At 45.4% G+C, this 22518-nt stretch overlaps 1 protein-coding gene across 2 annotated transcripts in view; it reads left to right on the top strand.

Annotated features, from left to right (window-relative positions):
• The window catches only part of LOC144498513 (carboxypeptidase M-like), a 57776-nt gene extending 37210 nt beyond the window's left edge, over positions 1 to 20566 (top strand). For both annotated transcript variants that reach the window (XM_078219738.1, XM_078219739.1), the window contains exons 5-9: positions 4468 to 4652; positions 8527 to 8694; positions 9827 to 9979; positions 11995 to 12143; positions 14847 to 20566. In XM_078219738.1, coding sequence (XP_078075864.1) covers positions 4468 to 4652; positions 8527 to 8694; positions 9827 to 9979; positions 11995 to 12143; positions 14847 to 15068 — 877 coding nt within the window. In that variant the 3' untranslated portion in view covers positions 15069 to 20566. The remainder of the gene's footprint in view (positions 1 to 4467; positions 4653 to 8526; positions 8695 to 9826; positions 9980 to 11994; positions 12144 to 14846) is intronic.
• Positions 20567 to 22518: the final 1952 nt, after the last annotated feature.

Here is a 22518-nt window from a genome sequence, read left to right as displayed (position 1 = left end):
GATCCTCGCCCACTCACTCAGCCTGTCCAAACCTCTCTGCAGACCTTCTACGCCCTCCACACGATTCACTTTTCCACTTATCTTTGTGTCGTCTGCAAACTTTGTTACCCTACACTCAGTCCGCTCCTCCAGATCGTCTATATAAATGGTAAATAGTTGAGGCCCCAGTACCGATCCCTGCGGCACGCCACTAGTTACCATCTGCCAACCAGAAAAGCACCCATTTATTCCGACTCTCTGCTTCCTGTCGGATAGCCAATCCCCAATCCACGCTAACACCCTACCCCCAACTCCGTGTGACCCAATCTTCTTCAGCAACCTTTTGTGAGGCACCTTATCAAACGCCTTTTGGAAATCCAAAAACACCGCATCCACCGGTTCCCCTCCGTCAACTGCACTAGTCACATCTTCATAAAAATCCAACAAGTTCGTCAAGCACAACTTTCCCCTCATGAATCCATGCTGCGTCTGCTTAATCGAACCATTCTTATCCAGATGGCCTGCTATTTCTTTTTTAATGATTGATTCCAGCATTTTCCCAACTACAGACGTTAAGCTAACCGGCCTGTAGTTACCCGCCTTTTGTCTATTTCCTTTTTTAAACAGCGGCGTAACATTAGCCGTTTTCCAATCCGCCGGCACTACCCCAGAATCCAACGAATTTTGATAAATAACCACTAAAGCATCCGCTATTACCTCTGACATTTCTTTCAGTACCCTGGGATGTAGTCCATCCGGGCCCGGGGTCTTGTCCACCTTCAGTCCCGTTAGTCTACCAAGCACTGCCTCCCTGGTAACATTAATTGTATTGAGTACCTCTCCTCCTACCAACCCTCTATCGTTAATATTCGGTAAACTATTTGTGTCTTCCACCGTGAAGACCGACACAAAAAACGTATTTAAAGTTTCAGCCATTTCCTCATTTCCCACTATTAAACTTTTTTAACTGAATCTTACTATTTCTTCCCAAAAATATCACAATGATGTTGAGGACAGGGCTGGTAAATGCCAAGTTGTTCAAATCCCAGAAGGGAAACTTGAAACATCTGCCTCAACTGTGTTTGCAATTAGTATAGTATGAGGAGAGGTTTGACATCCAGAAGTGATGTCCCTGACTGCTTGTGATAATTTTATAACAAAGTAAATATTTATTAAGAAATTGGAAAAAACATAGGAGTACAGTTAAATAAGACAATGGTTTTACACAGTATCAATACTTGGGAAGGCGATGGCCTAGTTGGTATTATTGCTCGTCTATTAATCAAGAAACTTATCTAATGTTCTGGGGACTTAGGTTTGAATCCTGCCACGGCAGATGGTGGAATTTGGGTTCAATAAAAATATCTCGAATTAAGAATCTACTGATGATCATGAAACCATTGTCGATTGTTGGAAAACCCCATCTGGTTCACTAATGTCCTTTAGGGAAGGAAATCTGCTGTCCTTAGCTGGTCTGGTCTACATGTGATGCCAGAGCCATAGCAATGTGGTTGACTCTCAACTGCCCTCTGAACAAGGGCAATTAAAGATGGGTAACAAATGCTGGCCAGCCAGCGATGCCCATTTCCCACAAATGAATTTTTTAAAAGTTCCAAACAATCTTAATTTAACTACCTTCAAAGGTAACTCTCCCTAATCTGTTCTAGAACACCTTATAGATTGTAAGATCTATAAAATTCTAGTAACTTACCACAAAGTACTTTCACCTCTGTTGGGGCTGTTTCTGAGATTTAACCAGAGTTGCCTTTTCAACCTGGTTTCTTTCCCAATGTTTAATGGATTAATAAGATAAAATGAATAGGTTAAATGAAAATGGAGTGGAGGTGGAGGAGAGGGTTCATGCTCTGAAATTGTTGAACTCAATGTTCAGTCCAGAAGGCTGTAAAGGTTGATGCTATCAGACCTGCTGAGATTTTCCAGCATTTTCTGTTTTCGTTTCAGATTCCAGCATCTGCAGTAATATGCTTTTAATGCATTGGGATCTGCAGGCCTGCCTTGCAGTGGGCAGTTCTGCCCTAAACTCCTGCCTTCAAAACCCACCCAGGGTTCCTAACCGGATGGCAAATATGGAGGCCATCTCCCATAAGATTGAGGTGTACAAGATAAGGGGGATTGACAAATTGATGTGGAGAAGATGTTTCCTCTTGTAGGGCAATCTAGAACGAGAGGTCATAGTTTTAGGATAAAGGGTGGCAGATTTAAAACAAAGATGAGAAGAAATTATTTCTCTCAAAGGGTCGTGAGTCTGTGGAATTCACTACCCCAGAGTGAGGTAGATGTGGGCGGCACGGTGGCACAGTGGTTAGCACTGCTACCTCACAGCACCAGGGACCTGGGTTCGATTCCTGGCTTGGGTAACTGTCTGTGGAGTTTGCACACTCTCCCCGTGTCTGGGTGGGTTTCCTCCGGGTGCCCCGGTTTCCTCCCACAGTCCAAAGATGTGTGTGTTAGGTTGATTGGCCATGCTAAATTACCCCTTAGTGTCAAGTGGACTAGCTAGGATAAATGCATGGGGTGATGGGAATAGGGCCCGGGTGGAATTGTAGTGAGTGCAGACTCGATGGGCTGAATGGCCTCCTTCTGCACTGTAGGATTCTATGAAATTCTATGCCAAGACTTTGAGTAAATTTAAGGAAGAGGTGGACAGATTTTTAATTAGTAAGGGTTTGGAAGACTTCTTGAGAAAGTGAGAGGGCATGGGATCCAAGGGGCTGTTGCCTTGTGGATCCAGAACTGGCTTGCCTGCAGAAGGCAGAGAGTGGCTGTGGAGGGGTCTTTCTCTGCATGGAGGTCAGTGACCAGTGGAGTGCCCCAGGGATCTGTTCTGGGACCCTTGCTGTTTGTCATTTTCATAAATGACCTGGATGAGGAAGTGGAGGGATGGGTTGGTAAGTTTGCTGACGACACCAAGGTAGGTGGTGTTGTGGATAGTTTGGAGGGATGTCAGAAGTTGCAGCGAGACATAGATAGAATGCAAGACTGGGCGGAGAAGTGGCAGATGGACTTCAACCCGGATAAGTGTGTAGTGATCCATTTTGGCAGATCCAATGGGATGGAGCAGCAGTATAAAATGAAGGGTACCATTCTTAGCAGTGTAGAGGATCAGAAGGACCTTGGGGTCCGGGTCCATAGGACTCTTAAATCGGCCTCGCAGGTGGAGGATGCAGTCAAGAAGGCGTATGGCGTACTAGCCTTCATTAATCGAGGGATTGAGTTTAGGAGTCGGGAGATAATGCTGCAGCTTTATAGGACCCTGGTTAGACCCCACTTGGAGTACTGCGCGCAGTTCTGGTCACCTCATTACAGGAAAGATGTTGAAGCCATTGAAAGGGTGCAGAGGAGATTTACAAGGATGTTGCCTGGATTGGGGGGCATGCCTTATGAGGATAGGTTGAGGGAGCTTGGTCTCTTCTCCCTGGAGAGACGAAGGATGAGAGGTGACCTGATAGAGGTTTACAAGATGTTGAGGGGTCTGGATAGGGTGGACTCTCAGAGGCTATTTCCAAGGGCTGAAATGGTTGCTACGAGAGGACACAGGTTTAAGGTGCTGGGGGGTAGGTACAGGGGGGATGTCAGGGGTAAGTTTTTCACTCAGAGGGTGGTGGGTGAGTGGAATCGGCTGACGTCGGTGGTGGTGGAGGCAAACTCGTTGGGGTCTTTTAAGAGACTTCTGGATGAGTACATGGGATTTAATGGGATTGAGGGCTATAGATAGGCCTAGAGGTGGGGATGTGATCGGCGCAACTTGTGGGCCGAAGGGCCTGTTTGGGCTGTGGCTTTCTATGTTCTATGTTCTATGGCGAACGGTCAGGTAAGTGGAAGTTGAGGTCAAGATGAGATCCACCATGATTGTATTAAATGGTGGAGCGGGCTCGAGGGGCTGGATTGCCTGCTCCTAGTTCTTATGATTCTATGATCAGACCGGAGGGTGCAGTACTGACACGTGTGGGGTCGGGAATCCCCCAGTGCCCAAGAATTTTGTAAGTTCAGAAGATTCTGGCCAATGAATTAGAAAATACATACAAGCAGAGACAATTGCATGAAGAAAAATACATTTCATTATTTTACCCTTTAACAAAGTTGTGGGAACTTCAACTAATACAAGTTGAATTTCTTTGGAATCGTGTGATTTTTGAGTCAAACCGCGCTGCACCAAAATCCTGGCGTAGTTTTCCATTTGAATATTTGTTTCATTTACACAATCTGTTGTCTTCAAAATGAGGAAACTTACTTGATGGCAATCTTCCCAGCATTTTGATCTATTTTCAATTAGAAATTGGCAACAATTGATTCCAAACTCTTAATATGTGCCGGTCTCAGAAATGTAATCATTTCAAAAACTCTTAACTGAACTTGTTGAAATGGTACAAATGTTATTTAACTCTACAATGTAATTTGTCCAGAAGAAATCTATATTGCTGCATTTAGCTGAGTGTTGCCTCTAACTTTTGCCCCCCCACTCCTCAGATACAATAAGGAAAAGATCGATTTGAATAGAAACTTCCCTGATGTCTTTGAGCATAACACATCCCCAATACAACCAGAAACCAAGGCAGTGATGGACTGGATTCTCAATGAAAATTTTGTTCTGTCCATTAGTTTACACGGAGGGGCTGTTGTAGCCAGCTACCCATATGACAACAAACAAAAAGGTAATGCAGCCGAAACATGTCCTATTTTATTTTAAGGCTGTGTTTTCAGCCAACGCATATGCAGTTGTAGTGTTTCTCTGCCATGGCTACTGTTTTACAGACTTGTATAGCCATGATGAATTGAGGTGGGACATTGTACCAGACTGGCAGCGAAACAGGACTACATAAACCTGGCACTGCTAGACTGAATTGGACTGAATAAATAAGGAGAAACTGGTCCCCCTTCCAAAAGGATCAAGAGGGAAAAGGTTTAAGGCAATTTGCAAAAGAAGCAAATGTTTTTTAAGGTTGAATTATTAGTGTCACAAATGGGCTTACATTAACACTGCAATGAAGTTACAGTGAAAATCCCCTAGTCACCACACTCTGGCACCTGTTTGAGTGCACTGAGGGCAAATTTAGCATGGCCAACGCACCTAGCCAGCACATCTTTCGGACTATGGGAGGAAACCAGAGCATCCGGAGGAAACCCACACAGACACAGTGAGAACGCGTAGACTCCACACAGACAGTGGCCCAAGCTGGGAATCGAACTCAGATCCCTAGCACCGTGAGGCAGCAGTGCTAACCACTGTGCCATCGTGCCACCCACAGTGATGTGAGAATAAAACTTCACACAATGAGTGGTTCAGGTCTGGCATGCACTGCCTGGAAGTGGGATGGAGGCAGGTACAATTGAGACAGTCAGAGGGCAGGGTTACAGGGATAAAAGCAGAGGAATGAGATTAAGCCATAATGCTTAGTGAGCTGGTGTAGACACAATGGGCCAAATAGCCGCTTTCTGCGCCATAACAGTTCTGTGAAAACCATTCAGTGTCAAAAATAAACTTTTGCACCAATGGAGATAAGTTAAAGCAGCAAACTCACAAACAGAAACTATTGAAGACACTGAGGCAGCGTCTTGCATTGAATGTCTCCAGAGCTTTGTATTTCTAAGTTGCGCCGTCAGCAAATATTTTTCTCTGCCTCTGTTGTGAATTGTTAATAATGGCTCTGTGATGATTATTTGATTATAATGAAAACATTTGGAGAGGAAGCTGGTTTGGTGCAGCTATCGCGTGCTGCTTGTGCTGTTTGAACATTGTTAGTGCAAATGGAATTATGAGATCAAAAAGAAAAGTACAGCACAGGAACAGGCCCTTCGGCCCTCCAAGCCCGTGCTGATCATGATGCCCTAACTAAACCAAAAAAAAAGCTTCTGCCCTTACTCGGTCCGTATCCCTCTATTCCCTCCCTGTTCATGTACTCATCCAGATGCTTCTTAAATGTTACTAATGTGCCTACTTCCACCACCTCCTCTGGCAGCGCGTTCCAGGCACCCACCACTCTTTGTGTGAAAAACTTCCCCCGCACATCTCCCTTAAACTTTCCCCCTCTCACCTTGAACCTGTGCCCTCTTGTCATTGACACTTCCACTTGGGAAAAAGCCTCTGACTATCCATCCTGTCTGTGCCTCTCAAGAGTTTGCAGACCTTTACCAGGTCTCCCCTCAGCCTCTGTCTTTCCAGTGAAAACAATCCTAGTTTATTCAACCTCTCCTCATTGCCAACACCCTTAAAACCAGGCAACATCCTAGTGAACTTTCTTTGCACATTCTCCAAAGCTTCCACATCCTTCTGGTAGTGTGACAGGGCGGCACTGTAGCACAGTGGTTAGCATTGCTGCTTCACAACTCCAGGGACCTGGGTTCGATTCCCGACTTGGGTCACTGTCTGTGTGGAGTTTGCACATTCTCCTCGTGTCTGTGTGGGTTTCCTCCGGGTGCTCTGGTTTCCCCCCACAGTCCAAAGATGTGTGGGTTAGGTTGATTGGCCATGCTAAAAATTGCCCTTAGTGTCCTGAGATGCGTAGGTTAGAGGGATTAGTGGGTGGATATGGGGGTAGGGCCTGGGTGGGATTGTGGTCGGTGCAGACTCGATGGGCCAAATGGCCTCTTTCTGTACTGTAGGGTTTCTATGGGAGTAATTGTTTAATAGTCTTTCTGCCATTCACATGTAGTTACAAAATACTAAAAATCTTAATACCTGCATACATTTCCTGCTTACAAAACTAATGTTTTGGGTGCATTTTTGTAGAATAATCAGTAGGTTGGGTACAGTCGAGTGATACGCAAGTGGAGCAGTGTGCATGCGCAGACAGGCATATTGCACTGGCAGGAGACACCGTGATGTTTAAAAAAAGGATAAAAGTTTGCTGCACAGTAATTGAGATTTTGTTCACCGAACCTGCTGGGAGATAATATACATTCATCCACTTATCATATTCAAAGCTGAGCATTTAGTGTTACTGTATTTTAACACTTCTTTTGATGGTGTTAGAAGGGGCTGGACCTGAACACGTCCGGGGGCCCAGCGATCAGGCTGTGGGGGGGTGGGTGTTGCACGGACAGCGATGAGGGTTGCTTTGCTGGTCGGTAATTGTGTTGGCCAGCAATCGGAAGGCTGGCAGTGCGGGACTACTACGTATGCGTCGATCTCCAGCAGGAATAGGCATTCCCCACTGATTTTTAATGATATTCATGCTGCTGCACTCTGCAGTGCAGAGAGAGTGGGAGATTCATTTTGAAAATCCTGCTGGTTCCAGCTTTTACGCGAATTCGATGCATAGAATCTTTTGGGGGGAATCCCACCCTGGGGGGAACGATTCCCCCATCCGGCCACGCTAACTTTTTAGCACGGCGAGCCAGGAGAATCGCATATGGGCCAGTTTGCGGGATTCGTGCATGCGTTCCCGCCGTGCACATATCTCCGAACACTGGATTTCTGGCGCGGTCAGGACCATGCTGGAAACTGGTGGGAACAGCAGCTAAGTGATTTAAATCTATTTTTAATCTTATTTTAATGTGATTAGTGGGCCCGGGACTGAAATCGCTGGGCCCACTAGCATCTCCCACCCCACCAGTACAATTTCACTCCGGTGGGGTTCAGACCAGCTCCCCATTTTTGGAGAAGTAGTGGAAGACCCAGCTGGAGTGAAGGGGGGCAATTGGGGCCTGGGGGTCAGATGGCAAGGGATGGTGCCCCCTGGGCATTGGCACCCTGGCAGTACTAGAATGCGCCCTCCGGCACTGCCCAAGGGGCAAAGTGCTCAGGTCCAATGGGCATCAGGCAGTGCCAAGAGGACGGAATCTAGAGGGGGGGCCTGCTGGGGGTGGGGCTGAGGGGTTCCGTGGGAGTGGAGGATCCCGCTGCCGCTCTGCATGGGGATCGGTCGGGCTGGAGGGAAGCCAGTGATCTGGGCATGCTGGGGAGGATGATCTGCCGGGGAGGGGTCTGCTTCATGTGGGGGGGGGGGGGGGGGCGGGGGGGGGGGGGGCGGGGGAGGTCTGCTGGGTGCAGGGCTCTGCCTTCCGGGAGGGGAGTCTGCCTGGGGGTGAGGGGGAATCGTTGCTGCTGGGAGGGGGCTGGAGATTGGGGCGCTCCGTGACGGGGAGGTCGGGGCTGGCCTGGGAATGCTCGTGGGGGCCGCGATTAGGCCGTGGAGGGGGCAGCACTGCGAGGGTCCCGGGCTGGCCAGTAATCGAGCTTGCCTGCAAAATGCAGGTTGACAGTTCAGAGGCCTGGAACTGTCAGCCTCCAGCATGAATAGGCCCCCCCCCCACCCCAAGCTTTTAATGATATTCACGATTGTGACCTCTGCATTGCACAGAGTGTGGGAGATTGGAGTGTGAAGTTACAGTGAAAAAACAGTCATGATTCACACCATTTTCCCTGCGAATTCAGCACTTGGAATTTTTTTGGGAGAATCGCCCATGTTTGGAACCGAATTGCTTAACTTTTAAGATGTATCAATGGGTTGAAAGCGAACAGTGTGTTTATTCTTGAAGTTTGTTCAGCTTCAGTACTAAACTTGAGTTTATGTCTCTCTGCAAAAGCCACGCAATCTCCAAGTTACAGCAAATGTCCCGATGATGATGTCTTTGTGTATCTTGCAAAGAATTACTCGTACAGCCATGCAAGCATGTTCAGTGGAGATGAATGTGTGATGACCCCAAATTTCCCGGATGGAATCACTAACGGAGCAAACTGGTATCATCTTGCAGGTAAACTTTATACGACTTGTTTGTAAACCACGTTGTGAATTATCTCTGCCTCTTCACCTGCAAGGAAGCTTGAAGGAGAATTGTTGGTTTGCAGGCTATCGTTGAAGAAATGGTGAAAATCTCCTGCTCATTTTCAATACCTCATCTCTGTCCCTTGTAGATTATCCACAAACAAGTCATGTTTGTAATGCCTTCAAATCTTGGTCAACTCTGTGGGGTGAGAATTCAAATTTACGGCAGCATGGTGGCACAGTGGTTAGCACTGCTGCCTCTCAGCGCCAGGGACCCGGGTTCGATTCCTGGCTTGGGTCATTGTCTGCATGTTCTCCCCGTGTCTGTGTGGGTTTGCTCCTGTTTCCTCCCACAGTCCAAAACACACGCTGGTTAGTTGCATTGGCCATGCTAAATTCCCCCTCAATGTACCTGAACAGATGCTGGAGTGTGGCGACTACGGGATTTTCACAATAACTTCATTACAATGTTAATGTAAGCCTACTTGTGACACTAATTTTTAAAATTTATTTATTAGTCACAAATAGGCTTACATTAATACTGCAATGAAGTCACTGTGAAAATCCCCTAGTCGCCACACTCCAGCGCCTGTTTGGGTACACTGAGGGAGAATTTAGCATGGACAATGCAACTAACCAGCAGGTCTTTCGGACTGTGGGAGGAAACCGGAGCACCCAGAGGAAACCCACGCAGACACGGGGAGAATGTGCAGACTCCGCACAGACAGTGACCCAAGCCAGGAATCGAACCTGGGTCCCTGGCACTGTGAAATAAACTTTAAACTTTATTATTTGGTGATTTTCTTCCATTTTGGGCTTAACAAGGGCATCCCTAACTTGAAGGATGGCACTTTTGTCTTTATTAAGGCTTATTATTGAGCAGCTAGTGTGTCCATTTACCACTAATGTATTTATAGTTGCAGGGTTACTTTTGCGTTACCAGTGATGGGTCCTCATGAGGAAACATCAGCAGGACAATTTTGTATTTTCCGTCACTTGCTGGTTTTTAATGTATATCTAAATAGATATTTTTAAGCATACAAAGGACTAAGCAACCATTCTAACTATTGTTCAACTTGTATTATTAACTACTGAAACTGGCCATTAAACTTTTCCATTAGGTGGAATGCAAGACTTTAACTACATTTTGGGGCAGTGTTTTGAGCTAACTGTGGAGCTGTCATGTTGTAAAAATCCACCGGCAACATATCTGAAAGAATTCTGGGATGAAAATCAAGAGTCCCTGATTAATTTCCTCAAACTCGTTCATCTAGGTACGTGCAAGTTTGCATCCTATTATTACACATGCTTGTGGCTACAATAATAAAATAGATAGTTTGGATTGTGTAAATCCCAGATTTATTTTGTCATGAACTGCATGTCCATGAAGCTCAAAGGACTAAATCTATACATTATTTCATATTCTCACTCACTTTAACATATTGGTGACCAATTTTGTGTGTCCTCATCTTAGTAATTAGTTATGGTTCTAAAGAGCCACTGAATATTCAACCTAAACACCTCGACTAAGTAGAACCTTCCAGTGGTCTAGAAACATTTTGCAGTCTATATCAAACCTATATGTACTTAGATGCCATTCTTTTCTCATTATTTTCTGCGTAAATCATCTTGCTGTTCTTGTGTCGTGCTCATTTGTTATGTAACTTTGATAAACTTTCCATCCCAAACCTTTGGGCTTGAAATCTGATATTCTGCCTCTTCAATAATTTTATTGTGCAATCAACATCCTGGGGGTTGCCACTGACCAGAAACCGAACTGAACTGGCCATATAAACACTGTGGTTACCAGAGCAGGTCAAAGGCTAGGAATTCTGTGGCGAGTAACTCACCTCCTGACTCCCCAAAGCCTGTCCACCTTCTACAATGTTCAGGTCAGGAGTGTGATTGAATATTCTCCATTTGCCTGGATGAGAGTAGCTCCACAACACTCAAGAAGCTCAACACCATCCAGGACAAAGCAGCCCGTTTGGTTGCCACCCCTTCCATAAACATCCACTCCCTCCATGAAAAGTGGCAGCAGTGTATACCATCTACAAGGTGCTTTGCAGGAACTCACCAGGGTTCCTTAGACAGAACCTTCCAACCCACTACAATCTAGAAGGCCAAAAGCTGCAGATACCTAGGAACACCACCTGCTGGAGGTTCCCTTCCAAGTCACTCACCATCCAGACTTGGAAATATATCGCCATTCCTTCACTGTCGCTGGGTCAAAATCCTGGAACTCCCTCCCTAATAACACTGAGTCCCTACTCCTCAGGGAATGCAGCGATTCAAGAAGGCAGCTCACCACCATCTTCTCAAGGGCAGCTAGAGATGGGCAATAAATGCGGCCTAGCCAACGATACCAAAATGAATTACAAAAAAAAATTATGATTCCTCTCTGCTCGCTATGGGGTACAGATCTACTGTTCTATCAACACACCGTGATCTGGATTTTTCTCTGCTATCGCTGTCAAGTCAGTTAGTGGCAGAGACAGTGGGGAAATTGGCTGGTTAGGCCTAGCACCCCACCCCACTTGGGCCCACATTTCACATCTCTCCCAACCAACCCTGCCTCTGCTTTTTCAAGGGAAAAGCCATCAGCCTTTACAGCTCCGCTGCGTGTATATTGAAATTCAGTGTACTTAATGGTTTCAGTCACTGAACCCACTGATGGAGGGAGGGACCATGACAGAGCATGTGAACTAAGAGCTGGAGCAGGCCATTTGGCCCCTCGAGCTTACTCCGCAATTCAATAAAATCATGGCTGAACTGATTTTGGCCTCAACGCCATTTTCCTTTCTACCGTGTGGACGGAATTTTACTGGCACATCTGCCCGAGGTTTGTATGATCCCGTCCAAGGCCAACAGAAAATGCCGTTCTCCGAGCCTTGCCCAGCCCCGGAATTCGGGCGGGCGTGCCGGTAAAATTCCAGCCTATGAGTCTCTTGGGAATCAAGAATCTATTTGATTCAGTCTTTAAAATATTCAATGAGCCTGCCTCCAACACTCTCTGAGGAAGAGAGTTCCACAGACTCATGGATGTCTGAGAGTAAAACATTCTCCTCACCTCAATCTTCAGTGGGAACGCCAATATTTTTAAACTGTGTCCCCTTGTTGTAGTCCCTCCCACAAGGGGGAAAAACATCCTTTCAGCATCCACCTCGGTTGAATAATTCTTCTGAACCCCAATGCATTCAATGTAACATTTTATACTCAGGATTTCAAAAACGAACTAAATAACACACAGAATTAATTAAAATTTTTTAAATAATCTGCATTTACGCAGGTATTAAAGGACAAGTCCTGGACCTAAATGGTGCTCCCATAGCAAACGCAACAATCGAGGTTGAAGGCAGAAAAAATATCATTCCGTTTCGAACCAACAAATGGGGAGAATATTACAGACTCCTGTTACCTGGAACATATACCTTGAATGTAAGTTCAGTTCAATTTACCGTAATTATTCTTGTGCCCAGCCACATTTGCTACTGTGTTGTAATTCACACGAATGTATTAACACAGTTCAGTTCACCTTGTGTGAAGATAAGCTGTCTACTCAATAGGTAATATATATATAATGCAGCATTTCCACTGAGGTGCAGCACAGGCTTTGTACTGTCATTTTTAGTTTTTTTAAAACAAGTACCTGTATATAAGCCGGTAATGTGAGCAAAGGCTGAATGTCCTGAGACCTTGTGTCCCTGGCAAGACTTTGCATGTAGTGAGTGGCTTCACGAAGAACTCTGGATGTACCGTCAATGACATGGGGGTCTCAGAATGCCAGACCCAAAATGTTGAAAACTTATTTGTAGAATAGAATCCTAGAATCCCTACAGTACAGAAGGAGGCCATTTGGCCCATCGAGTCTGCACTGACCACAATCCCACCCAAACCCTATTCTCGTAACCCCACATATTTGTTCTTCTAATCCCCTGACTCTAGGGTCAAGTTAGCATGGCCAATCAACCTAACCCGCAAATCTCTGGACTGTGGAAGGAAAGTGGAGCACCCGGAGGAAACCCACGCAGACACGGGGAGAAAATGCAAACTCCACACAGACAGTGACCCAAGGCCAGAATTGAACCTGGGTCCCTGGCGCTGTGAGGCAGCAAGTGCTAACCAACGTGCCACCCAATTGCTAATTCTTTTGCAAACATTCGTGGATTGAAGACCAAGTGCTTTGAAATAAAATCTGTGTAGGATCTTGCAATGTGGGGTAGTACGGTGGCATGGTTAGCGCTGCTGCCTCACAGCGCCAGGGACCCAGGCTCGATTCCAGTCAGGGTCACTGTCTGTGTGGATGGGCCAAATAGGCTATTTGTCCCATCCAGGGATCCTATGATAGAAAGGAGGGCATTCTGCCTGTTGGGTTCTTTGAAACAGCGATTCAGTCATTTTTCTGATGAAGAAAGAAGGTTTACAAGATGTGCTCCTTTTATGCAGAGTAACTGAGCCTTCATGGCTGTGAGTTTCAGTGAGCTACGTTGCTTTGCATTATTTGGTTTTTGGAAAATGTTTCTATACACATGAAAGCAACCTGAAACTTTTGTCAGTATTCTCAATTGCCTGGGGAAAACAAAAGGAAAATTATCTGATAGCAGTTGTAGCAAAACATCTTCAGCTGGATTCTCTCAGGTTTCAAAGCCTTTGCTGTGTCATTTTCAGTTAATAGCGGGTTGGACACTAGGTAACCGCAGCGTGCACAGTCATGGTCAGTCATAATGTTCACCTTTATTGCAAGGGGGATTTGAGTGCAGGAATCAGAGTCTTGCTGCAGCTGGATAAAGCCTCGATAAGACCAAACCTGGAGCATTGTCTGCAGTTCTGGTCACCCTGAGGAAGGATATGCTGGCCATAGAGGGAAGTGCAACGAAGGTTCACCTTCCAATCCTGGGGTTGGCGGGATTGTCCTGTGAGGAAAGATTGAGACTGGGCCTGTAGTTGAAATGTACTCAACTCTTACAGGGCTCGACAGGATGGATGCAAGAAGAATGTTTCTCCTGGTTGAGGGGGGGGGGTCTCTAGAACCATAGGACACGGTCTCAGAATAGGATGTAGGCCAGTTAGGACAGGGAAGAGGGGGAAATTCTTCTGTCAGAGGGTGGTAAATCTTAGGAATGCTCTAACCCAGAGGGCAGTGGAGGCTGAGTCATTGAGTGTGCTCAAAGTAGAGCTCAGTAGATTTCTAGATACCAAGGACATTAAGGGATATAAGTACAGTGCAGGAAGATGGCGCTCAGGTCGGAGATCAGCTATGATCTAGTTGAACGGCAGTGCCGGCTCAAGGGGCTGAATGGCCTCCTCTTGCTCCAATGATCTGGACAAAACACTGGCTGAAATTTTGGGTTTTATCTCTTCAACACTGTTGAACACGGTTAACATGCTGTCTGAACAATCCTATGTATAAGGAACAGGAAGAATAACAACCCAATATATTTCATCCAGCTATGCGCGCCATCAAACTGCCCCCACAACCCCATAAATCACACAATTCTCTGGAGATAAGCAGAAAAAAATTGTCGGGGAATTTAAGTCGAACAAAAGAATTCAAGCAAGTTTTAGAAGCCGACACTAAATATTTAGCATAAAACAATCACGTGCCCTCCCATTCCATCTTTCAATTTATAGTGACATGGTGGCACAGTGGGTTAGCACTGCGGCCTCACAGCACCAAGGACCCGGGTTCGATTCCCGGCCTTGGGTCACTTTCCGTGTGGAGTTTGCACATTCTCCCCGTGTCTGCGTGGGTTTCCTCCGGGTGCTCCGGTTTCCTCCCACAGTCCAAAGATGTGCGGGTTAGGAGGATTGGCCATGCTAAATTGCCCCTTAGTGTCAGGGGGACTAGCGAGGGTAAATGCATGGGGTTATGGGAATAAGGGCCTGGGTGCAGACTCGATGGGCCAAATGGCCTCCTTCTGCACTGTAGGATTCTATGAATTCTTTCATTAGCTATGTCTGCTTAAAATCTATTCATCCAAAGCAAAATGGCGCCAAACTTTCAGACTCAGTGGTTGAACTTGTTCTAAATCACACCTGGAGAACTTTGCTTGATCTAAAAGAAGTTTTTTTTTGTTGGTGGCTATGATACATAATAGAAAACTAACAAACTGAATCTTGTAACTTTTTTTTCTGTTCAAGGTCACTGTGCCAGGATTTGGATCCAACACAACTGAGCTGCAAGTTTTTAATAACGTGGAGAATTTTTCTGCTTCGGTCTTTAACTTTCACTTCAATGTTAATGTTACCGATGAGCCATTGTTTAAAAATGGTATTCAACTACAATATGGCACCGCTAGCGGATTGCAACAAGACACAATGTTGTTGATCTCAATTGTGATTTCCTCAGCTTTAATTTATTAGTCCACAGATAGAGGTGCTCTGATGCTATCATTATAACCTACAACAAAATCCTGTTGCATAAAATCTGATCAGACGCTCTTGTATCCTCTTGTATTCTAAATATGAACATGAGAGTCAGAACTGGTGACATTTGAACAAGTATATTTTAAAACCTGGATAAGATCGAATTTCATCTAAAAGTTATGGAATTTTGCGGTATCGTCACAAATTTATCATGTTTAGTTTACTTCAACTCCATTGGTTGCACAGTGAGTTCTCACGCTATCGTAACCAAACAACAATAGCGCTGTCTATAAGCGTCTTGATTGAGAAGTTTGAGAGTAAAGCCATGTGCTATAGCAGAGTCTGTTCGAAAGAACTTGGGAAACTTTATCACTTAAGGTTTGAAGTCATGGCAAGGATGCTTTGTTGAACGTGGGAATGTTTAACATTAACAATGGGCCATTGTATTAGAGAATTCCTTTTATCAGTGAAACATTGGAGGGTTTACCCATTGAGTTCACAGCACAGAACAGGCTTTTTTCTATGCCAGTATTTATGCTCCACGTGAGTCTCTTCTCACTCTCCATCATCCAATCTTATCAGCATTTCCTTCAGTTTCCTTCTCCTTCATATAAGCTTTCCCCTTAAACACATCTCTGTTATTTGCCTCAATTATCCTTGTTGTAGAGAGTTCCACCTTCTTACTAAATTGTCCCTTAGTGTCAGGGGGACTGATGGAGTAAATACGTGGGGTTACGGGAATAGGGCCTGGGTGGGATTGTTGTCGGCGTAGGCTCGATGGGCTGAATGGCCTCCTTCTGCACTGTTGGGATTCTATTGATACCCGACTCTGAAGTTTCTCTTGAATGTGGGTGGCGCGGTGGCACAGTAGTTAGCACTGCTGCCTCACAGTGCCAGGGACCCGGGTTCGATTCCCAGCTTGGGTCACTGTCTGTGCAGAGTCTGCACATTCTCCCTGTGTCTTGTGGATTTCCTCCGGGTGCTCAGGTTTCCTCCCACAGTCCAAGGATGTGCGGGTTAGGTGGATTGGCCATGCTAAATTGCCCCTTAGTGTCAGGGGGACTAGCTGGGGTAAATGCATGGGGTTATGGGGATAGGACCTGGGTGGGATTGTGGTTGGTGCAGACTTGATGGGCCAAATGGCCTCCTTCTGCACTGTAGGATTCTATGAATACCCTGTTGGATTTGTTAGTGACTATCTTGTATTTTTGACCTCCAGTTTTAGATTCCCCACAAGTGGAAACATCCTCTCTATGCCTATCCTAATAAACCTTGTCATTATCAGGTCACCCAGATGCCTTTTTATCTAGATAAAAAAGTTCCGGTCTGTCCGGCCTTTCCTGATAAGTGTACCCTCTCAGTTCTGGTATCATCCTTGTGAATTGCTTCGCACATTCCCCAGTGTCTGTATAATGTGGAGACCAGCACTGTGCACATTACTCCAAGTGTGGCCTCACTAAGTTTTGATACACTTGCTGCCTTGTACTGTGCTGAGATGTCGCAGCACAATAATCTGCATTTTCATAGAATATATTGTAAGGCAAGAGGAGGAAGATATGATACAGGAGAGTTTCATCATCAAATGAAACAATTTTCCTTCCGCATATTCTCAGGATGTGGTTGTGTAGGTCTTCCTTCTAAGTTGCACAACAGCCCAGATGTTTCAATACAGGCTGTGTCCCTTCGAGTTACCCCTCGGTTATGCAAGAACAATTTCCAGGTCCTGTATGTGTAAATGAATAGGCATCGCACAACACAAGGAAATTGGAGCGGGTGATAATTGTGAATAGACCCTGAATTTATTAGCCATCCTTGGTTGCCCCGATGTATTGGTTTGGTAAAAAAATTGTGGGACCACCGTCAGAGGACAGTTAACCCAGTCAAGGTTGTTGTAGGAATCATATCTTGGCCAGACCAGGTAATGGACGACAGGCTTCCTTCCCAAAGAATGTTAGTCAACCAGTTGGGTGTTTATAACAATTCCAATAGCTTTGTATTCATTGTTACCACTGCCTCTCTCAACCCACCCCCTACCCCCCTCCTCCCCCGCCCCCACTGTCTCTAAATTGTCAGATTGCTTGTCCAACATCCAGTACTGGATCAGCAGAAATTTCCTCCAATCCAGGACAAAGCAGCTCACTTGATTGGCACCCCGTCCACAAACATTCACTCCTCCACTGATGCACAGTGGCAGCAGTGTGTGCCATCAACAAGATGTACTGCAGGAATTCACCAAGGCTCCTCAGACAACACCTTTCAAACCTATGACTCCTGCCATCCAACAGGACAAGGGCAGCAGATACTTGGGAACACCACCAGCTAGAGGTTCCTTTTCAAGCCACTTGCCATCCTGACTTGGAAATATATCGCCGTTCCTTTGCAGTTGCTGGGTCAAATTCCTGGAACCCTCTCCCTCGCAGTACTGTGGGTGTACCTACACCACATGCGCTGCAGTGGTACAAGAAGCCAGCTCACCACCACCACCTTGGGAGGGCAATAAATGCTGGCCTAGCCAGCAATGCCTATACCCCATGAATGAATAAAAAAGAAAATCAAATATTGGGAAGACCATTGTCTTTGGTCCCCACCATAACCTTCATTCACTAGCCACTCACACAATCTCTCGTCCTGGCAACTGTCTAAGGCTGAACCAGATTGTTTGCAATCTTGGCATCATATTTGACCCCAATGTATGGCTACCGACCACATAACTGTGTTATCACTAAGGCCACCTATTTCCACCTCCATAATGTCAGCAGGCTTCCGCTCATGCGCTGCTGAAACCTCATCCACCCAACCTGAATTGAACACTTTGAGGTGGCACAGTGGTCAGCATTGCTGCCTCACCGTGCCAGGGACCTGGGTTCAGTTCCTGGCTTGGGCCACTGTCTGTATGGAGCCTGCATGTTTTCCCCATGTCTGCATGGGTTTCCTCCGGGTGCTCCGGTTTCCTCTCACAGTCTGAAAGACGTCCTGGTTAGGTGCACTGGCCGTGCTAAATTCTCCCTCAGTGTACCCGAACAGGCGCCGGAGTGTGGCGACTAGGGGATTTTCACAATAACTTCATTGCAGTGTTAATGTAAACCTACTTGTGACTAATAAATAAACTTAAAACACATTTTGTCATTTGTAGACTTGTCATTGGAAAAAAACCAAATATTTCATTAACTGGGTAACATGTGACTTAAATTCTAGATTACCTGGTTGATTCTTGTGCTTTTTGAAATGTCCAAGGAAACATGCAGTTGTAAACTAGAGATGTGCAATAGATATGACTTGGCCAATAATACCTCGATGGGCCGAATGGCCTCCTTCCACACTGTGGGGATTCTATTCTATTCTAATGATGGCCTGCAACTGTTAAAAACTCAAAGCAAAACAGAGAATCAATCCAATAGTTCAGACTGCTCTTTCCACAGTTTAACAAAGTTAATTATTCTCCTTTGTGCTGAGATGAGATACCAACATTGAAGAAATGTGGATTGTGTGGATATCTGTTTCTTAAAATTATGTAATGAATATATATCCTTAGTGGCAGCCATATCGTCCATTTGACCATCCTCCAAGTGCTATATGAACGTTCTCTTCACTTTTACATCTTTTCTCGGGTGAAACTGTTCTTCGTGATTGTTGGACTATAATTTTTTTCCCAAATTAAGAAGCAAGAGGTTCATTTTTCGCATTAGATTAAAAGCCATTAAACTGAACAATATTTACGTACTTGAGAAAATCAGTTTCTTCTTATCTAGTTAAACCCGAGAGGTAAGGGAATAGATTTGACTGCCCTAAACATTAAAGGAGATCCATTAATCCAGAATTTTTTTCACTCCAAAGAATTTGCAACCCCTGGTGTAATCTTACCAACATTGTCTAAAACAACAGCTGAATTCGGATCTTGCAAGCCGTCTAGAATAGTTTCACTGAATCGAAAGACTATGGGGCAGGATCATTCGACTTGCCTGCTCCTCATTAAAGTACAATTTGTGATACCACCTCGAATATATGGGAAGAATACAAAGAGAGGAGCAGCTTCTGTTTAATAAGGTGTGAGACAATCAGTGGGAAAGTTTGCCTGGCCTGTATCAGCCACCGATAGTTAATTTAAGGAACACAAAATATACAAAGTCAGTTTTGAAAGCATTGTGAGTATTTAATCTATAAACTTTAGCTAAAGTATACCAACTCATTTTGCACTAGTAGAAATTTAATTGCTGTGGGTAGGGAACAAGTTATGGCTCTTCACTTGCACTGCCCTGTATTCAGAGGAAAATTGATGACCTTTGTGCGTGTGCCTTTTAATACGTGTGCATATTTGCACTTGTTTAAGTCCCGCTACCAGTGACAGTAGTTAGGAAAGGACTGACTGCCATGATGGCTCTTCCTGACATTAATAATTTTAAATCTGTGTTTGTCTTTAAGCTTTAAAGGTATAGGTACAGCACGGTGGCGCAGTGGTTAGCACTGCTGCCTCACAGTACCAGGGACCCGGGTTCGATTCCTGGCTCGGATCACTGTCAATTCGGAGTCTGCACGTTTTCCCCATGTCTGTGTGGGTTTCCTCCGGGTGCTCTGGTTTCCTCCCACAATGTGAAAGACATGCTGGTTAGGCGCATTGGCTATGCTAAATTCTCCCTCAGTGTACCCGAACAAGCACCAGAGTGTGACGACTAGGGGATTTTCATAGTAACTTCATTACAGTGTTAATGCAAGCCTACTTGTGACACTAATAAATAAACTTTAACTGTTGCAGTTACTAAAGAAAATGCTTACATCTAATACCAAATCCTGAAATCCTCCTAGTTCAGCTGCACTAGTGTTGTATGTTTCACGTAGCTTAAGATGCCCTCCAAAATGTACAGTGTAAATGCTCCACAAATTAGAAATACATAGAAATCATAGAAACCCTACAGTGCAGAAGGAGGCCATTCGGCCCATCGAGTCTGCACCGACCACAATCCCACCCAGGCCCTACCCCCACATATTTTACCCGCTAATCCCTCTAACCTACACATCCCAGGACTCTAAGGGACTATTTTTTTAACCTGGCCAATCAACCTAACCCGCACATCTTTGGACTGTGGGAGGAAACCGGAGCACCCGGAGGAAACCCACACAGACACGAGGAGAATGTGCAAACTCCACACAGACAGTGACCCGAGCCGGGAGTCGAACCCGGGACCCTGGAGCTGTGAAGCAGCAGTGCTAACCACTGTGCTACCGTTTTGTGTTAATCCACCTGGTTGGAACAGTTTGAATTCAATGAAGGTAATGTTCTAATCTTGTGTCACTATGATCAATGTATCAACTAATAATGGTACGGAAATTTTTATTGTAAGAAATCATTTTGCAAATTATCCCATTACATCTTTATGCAACATATGTTATTAATAAGATGTGATTCTGGTTTCAATGTGTTAATGTTTTATACAAAATTACCTCACTGATTTGAAAAGATTACATTTTTACTTTGTTAAACTGAAAATAAAATTTCATACTTACAGACATCCTGTACCAAGAAAATCTTTTTTTCCGGGAATAGACACATTGGGTAGTATTTGAGGGAGGCAATGGGGATCCTGACTGGAGAGTCAGCAAAAGCCCTGCACTATCTCTTTAAGAACATACGAACATAAGAAATAGGAGCAGGAGTAGGCCATCTAGCCCCTCGAGCCTGCCCCGCCATTCAATAAGATCATGGCTGATCTGACGTGGATCAGTACCACTTACCCGCCTGATCCCCATAACCCTTAATTCCCTTACCGATCAGGAATCCATCCATCCGCGCTTTAAACATATTCAGCGAGGTAGCCTCCACCACCTCAGTGGGCAGAGAATTCCAGAGATTCACCACCCTCTGGGAGAAGAAGTTCCTCCTCAACTCTGTCTTAAACCGACCCCCCTTTATTTTGAGGCTGTGTCCTCTAGTTTTAACTTCCTTACTAAGTGGAAAGAATCTCTCCGCCTCCACCCTATCCAGCCCCCGCATTATCTTATAAGTCTCCATAAGATCCCCCCTCATCCCTCTAAACTCCAACGAGTACAAACCCAATCTCCTCAGCCTCTCCTCATAATCCAAACCCCTCATCTCCGGTATCAACCTGGTGAACCTTCTCTGCACTCCCTCCAATGCCAATATATCCTTCCTCATATAAGGGGACCAATACTGCACACAGTATTCCAGCTGCGGCCTCACCAATGCCCTGTACAGGTGCATCAAGACATCCCTGCTTTTATATTCTATCCCCCTCGCAATATAGGCCAACATCCCATTTGCCTTCTTGATCACCTGTTGTACCTGCAGACTGGGCTTTTGCGTCTCATGCACAAGGACCCCCAGGTCCCTTTGCACGGTAGCATGTTTTAATTTGTTTCCATTGAGATAGTAATCCCATTTGTTATTATTTCCTCCAAAGTGTATAACCTCGCATTTCTCAACGTTATACTCCATTTGCCATATCCTCGCCCACTCACTCAGCCTGTCCAAATCAAGGAAAGGCCCACTATATTAAATGGTCAATGGCGCTCTTGCCATGGGATCGAGGACCCCAGGAACAGATGTCTTGCCCACCAAGAGCCGCCAGCCACTCAGAGTATAAGTATCTGTTTTGAACAGCAGTGTCATCAAACAATGGGTGGCAGCTATAGTTACTACACCCGCTTGAGGCTTCGTACCATTGTTGCTTGCCAGACCACAGGTAAGAGATGGCTGGAAGATGGGGCCACGACATGGGTGCAATGAGGGAGGGGGATCACCAGCAATGCTATGAGATAGCTCTCAGTGCCCTCCCCCCCACTTCCATTCCCAATTCCAGGTCTCTGGATCAGGCTTCAAATGCCTTTGAATGAAGAAACCCGCTCAGCCCGCAAGCAACAACACTGGCATCTACCCAATAATGTGGAAAATTGCCTAGGAATGTTCTATCAACAAAAAGCTTGTCAAATCCAATGCTGCCCCCATCAGCAAAGTGATGGAAGACATTGTCAATAGTATTTTTTTATTAGTGTTACAAGTAGTCTTGCATTAACACTGCAATGAAGTTGCTGTGAAAATCCCCTAGTCGCCACACTCCAGTGTCTGTTGGGGTACACTGAGGGAGAATTTAGCATGGCCAAGGCACCAAACCAGCACATCTTTAGGATTGTAGGAGGAAGCCCACGCAGACATGGGGAAAACGTGCAAACTGCAGACAGATAGTGATCTAAGCTGGGAATTGAACGAGGGTCCCTACCTCTGTGAAGCAGCAGTGCTAACCACTGTGCCACCGTGCCGCCCTTGATAGTACTATAAAGTGGCATTTACACATCAGTAACCTGCTCACTGATGCTCAATTCTGGTCCTTCCAGAGTTACTTGACTCCTGACCTCGTTTCAGCCTTGGCCCAAAGATGGACAAAAGAATTAAACTCATGATGGGAGGTGAGAGTGATTGCCCTTGACAGCAAGGTAG

The sequence above is a fragment of the Mustelus asterias genome, chromosome 9, assembly GCF_964213995.1.
Source record: "Mustelus asterias chromosome 9, sMusAst1.hap1.1, whole genome shotgun sequence".
NCBI lineage: Eukaryota > Metazoa > Chordata > Chondrichthyes > Carcharhiniformes > Triakidae > Mustelus > Mustelus asterias.
Note: the sequence above shows the minus strand (reverse complement) of the source record. Positions and strands in the feature narration are given on the sequence as shown.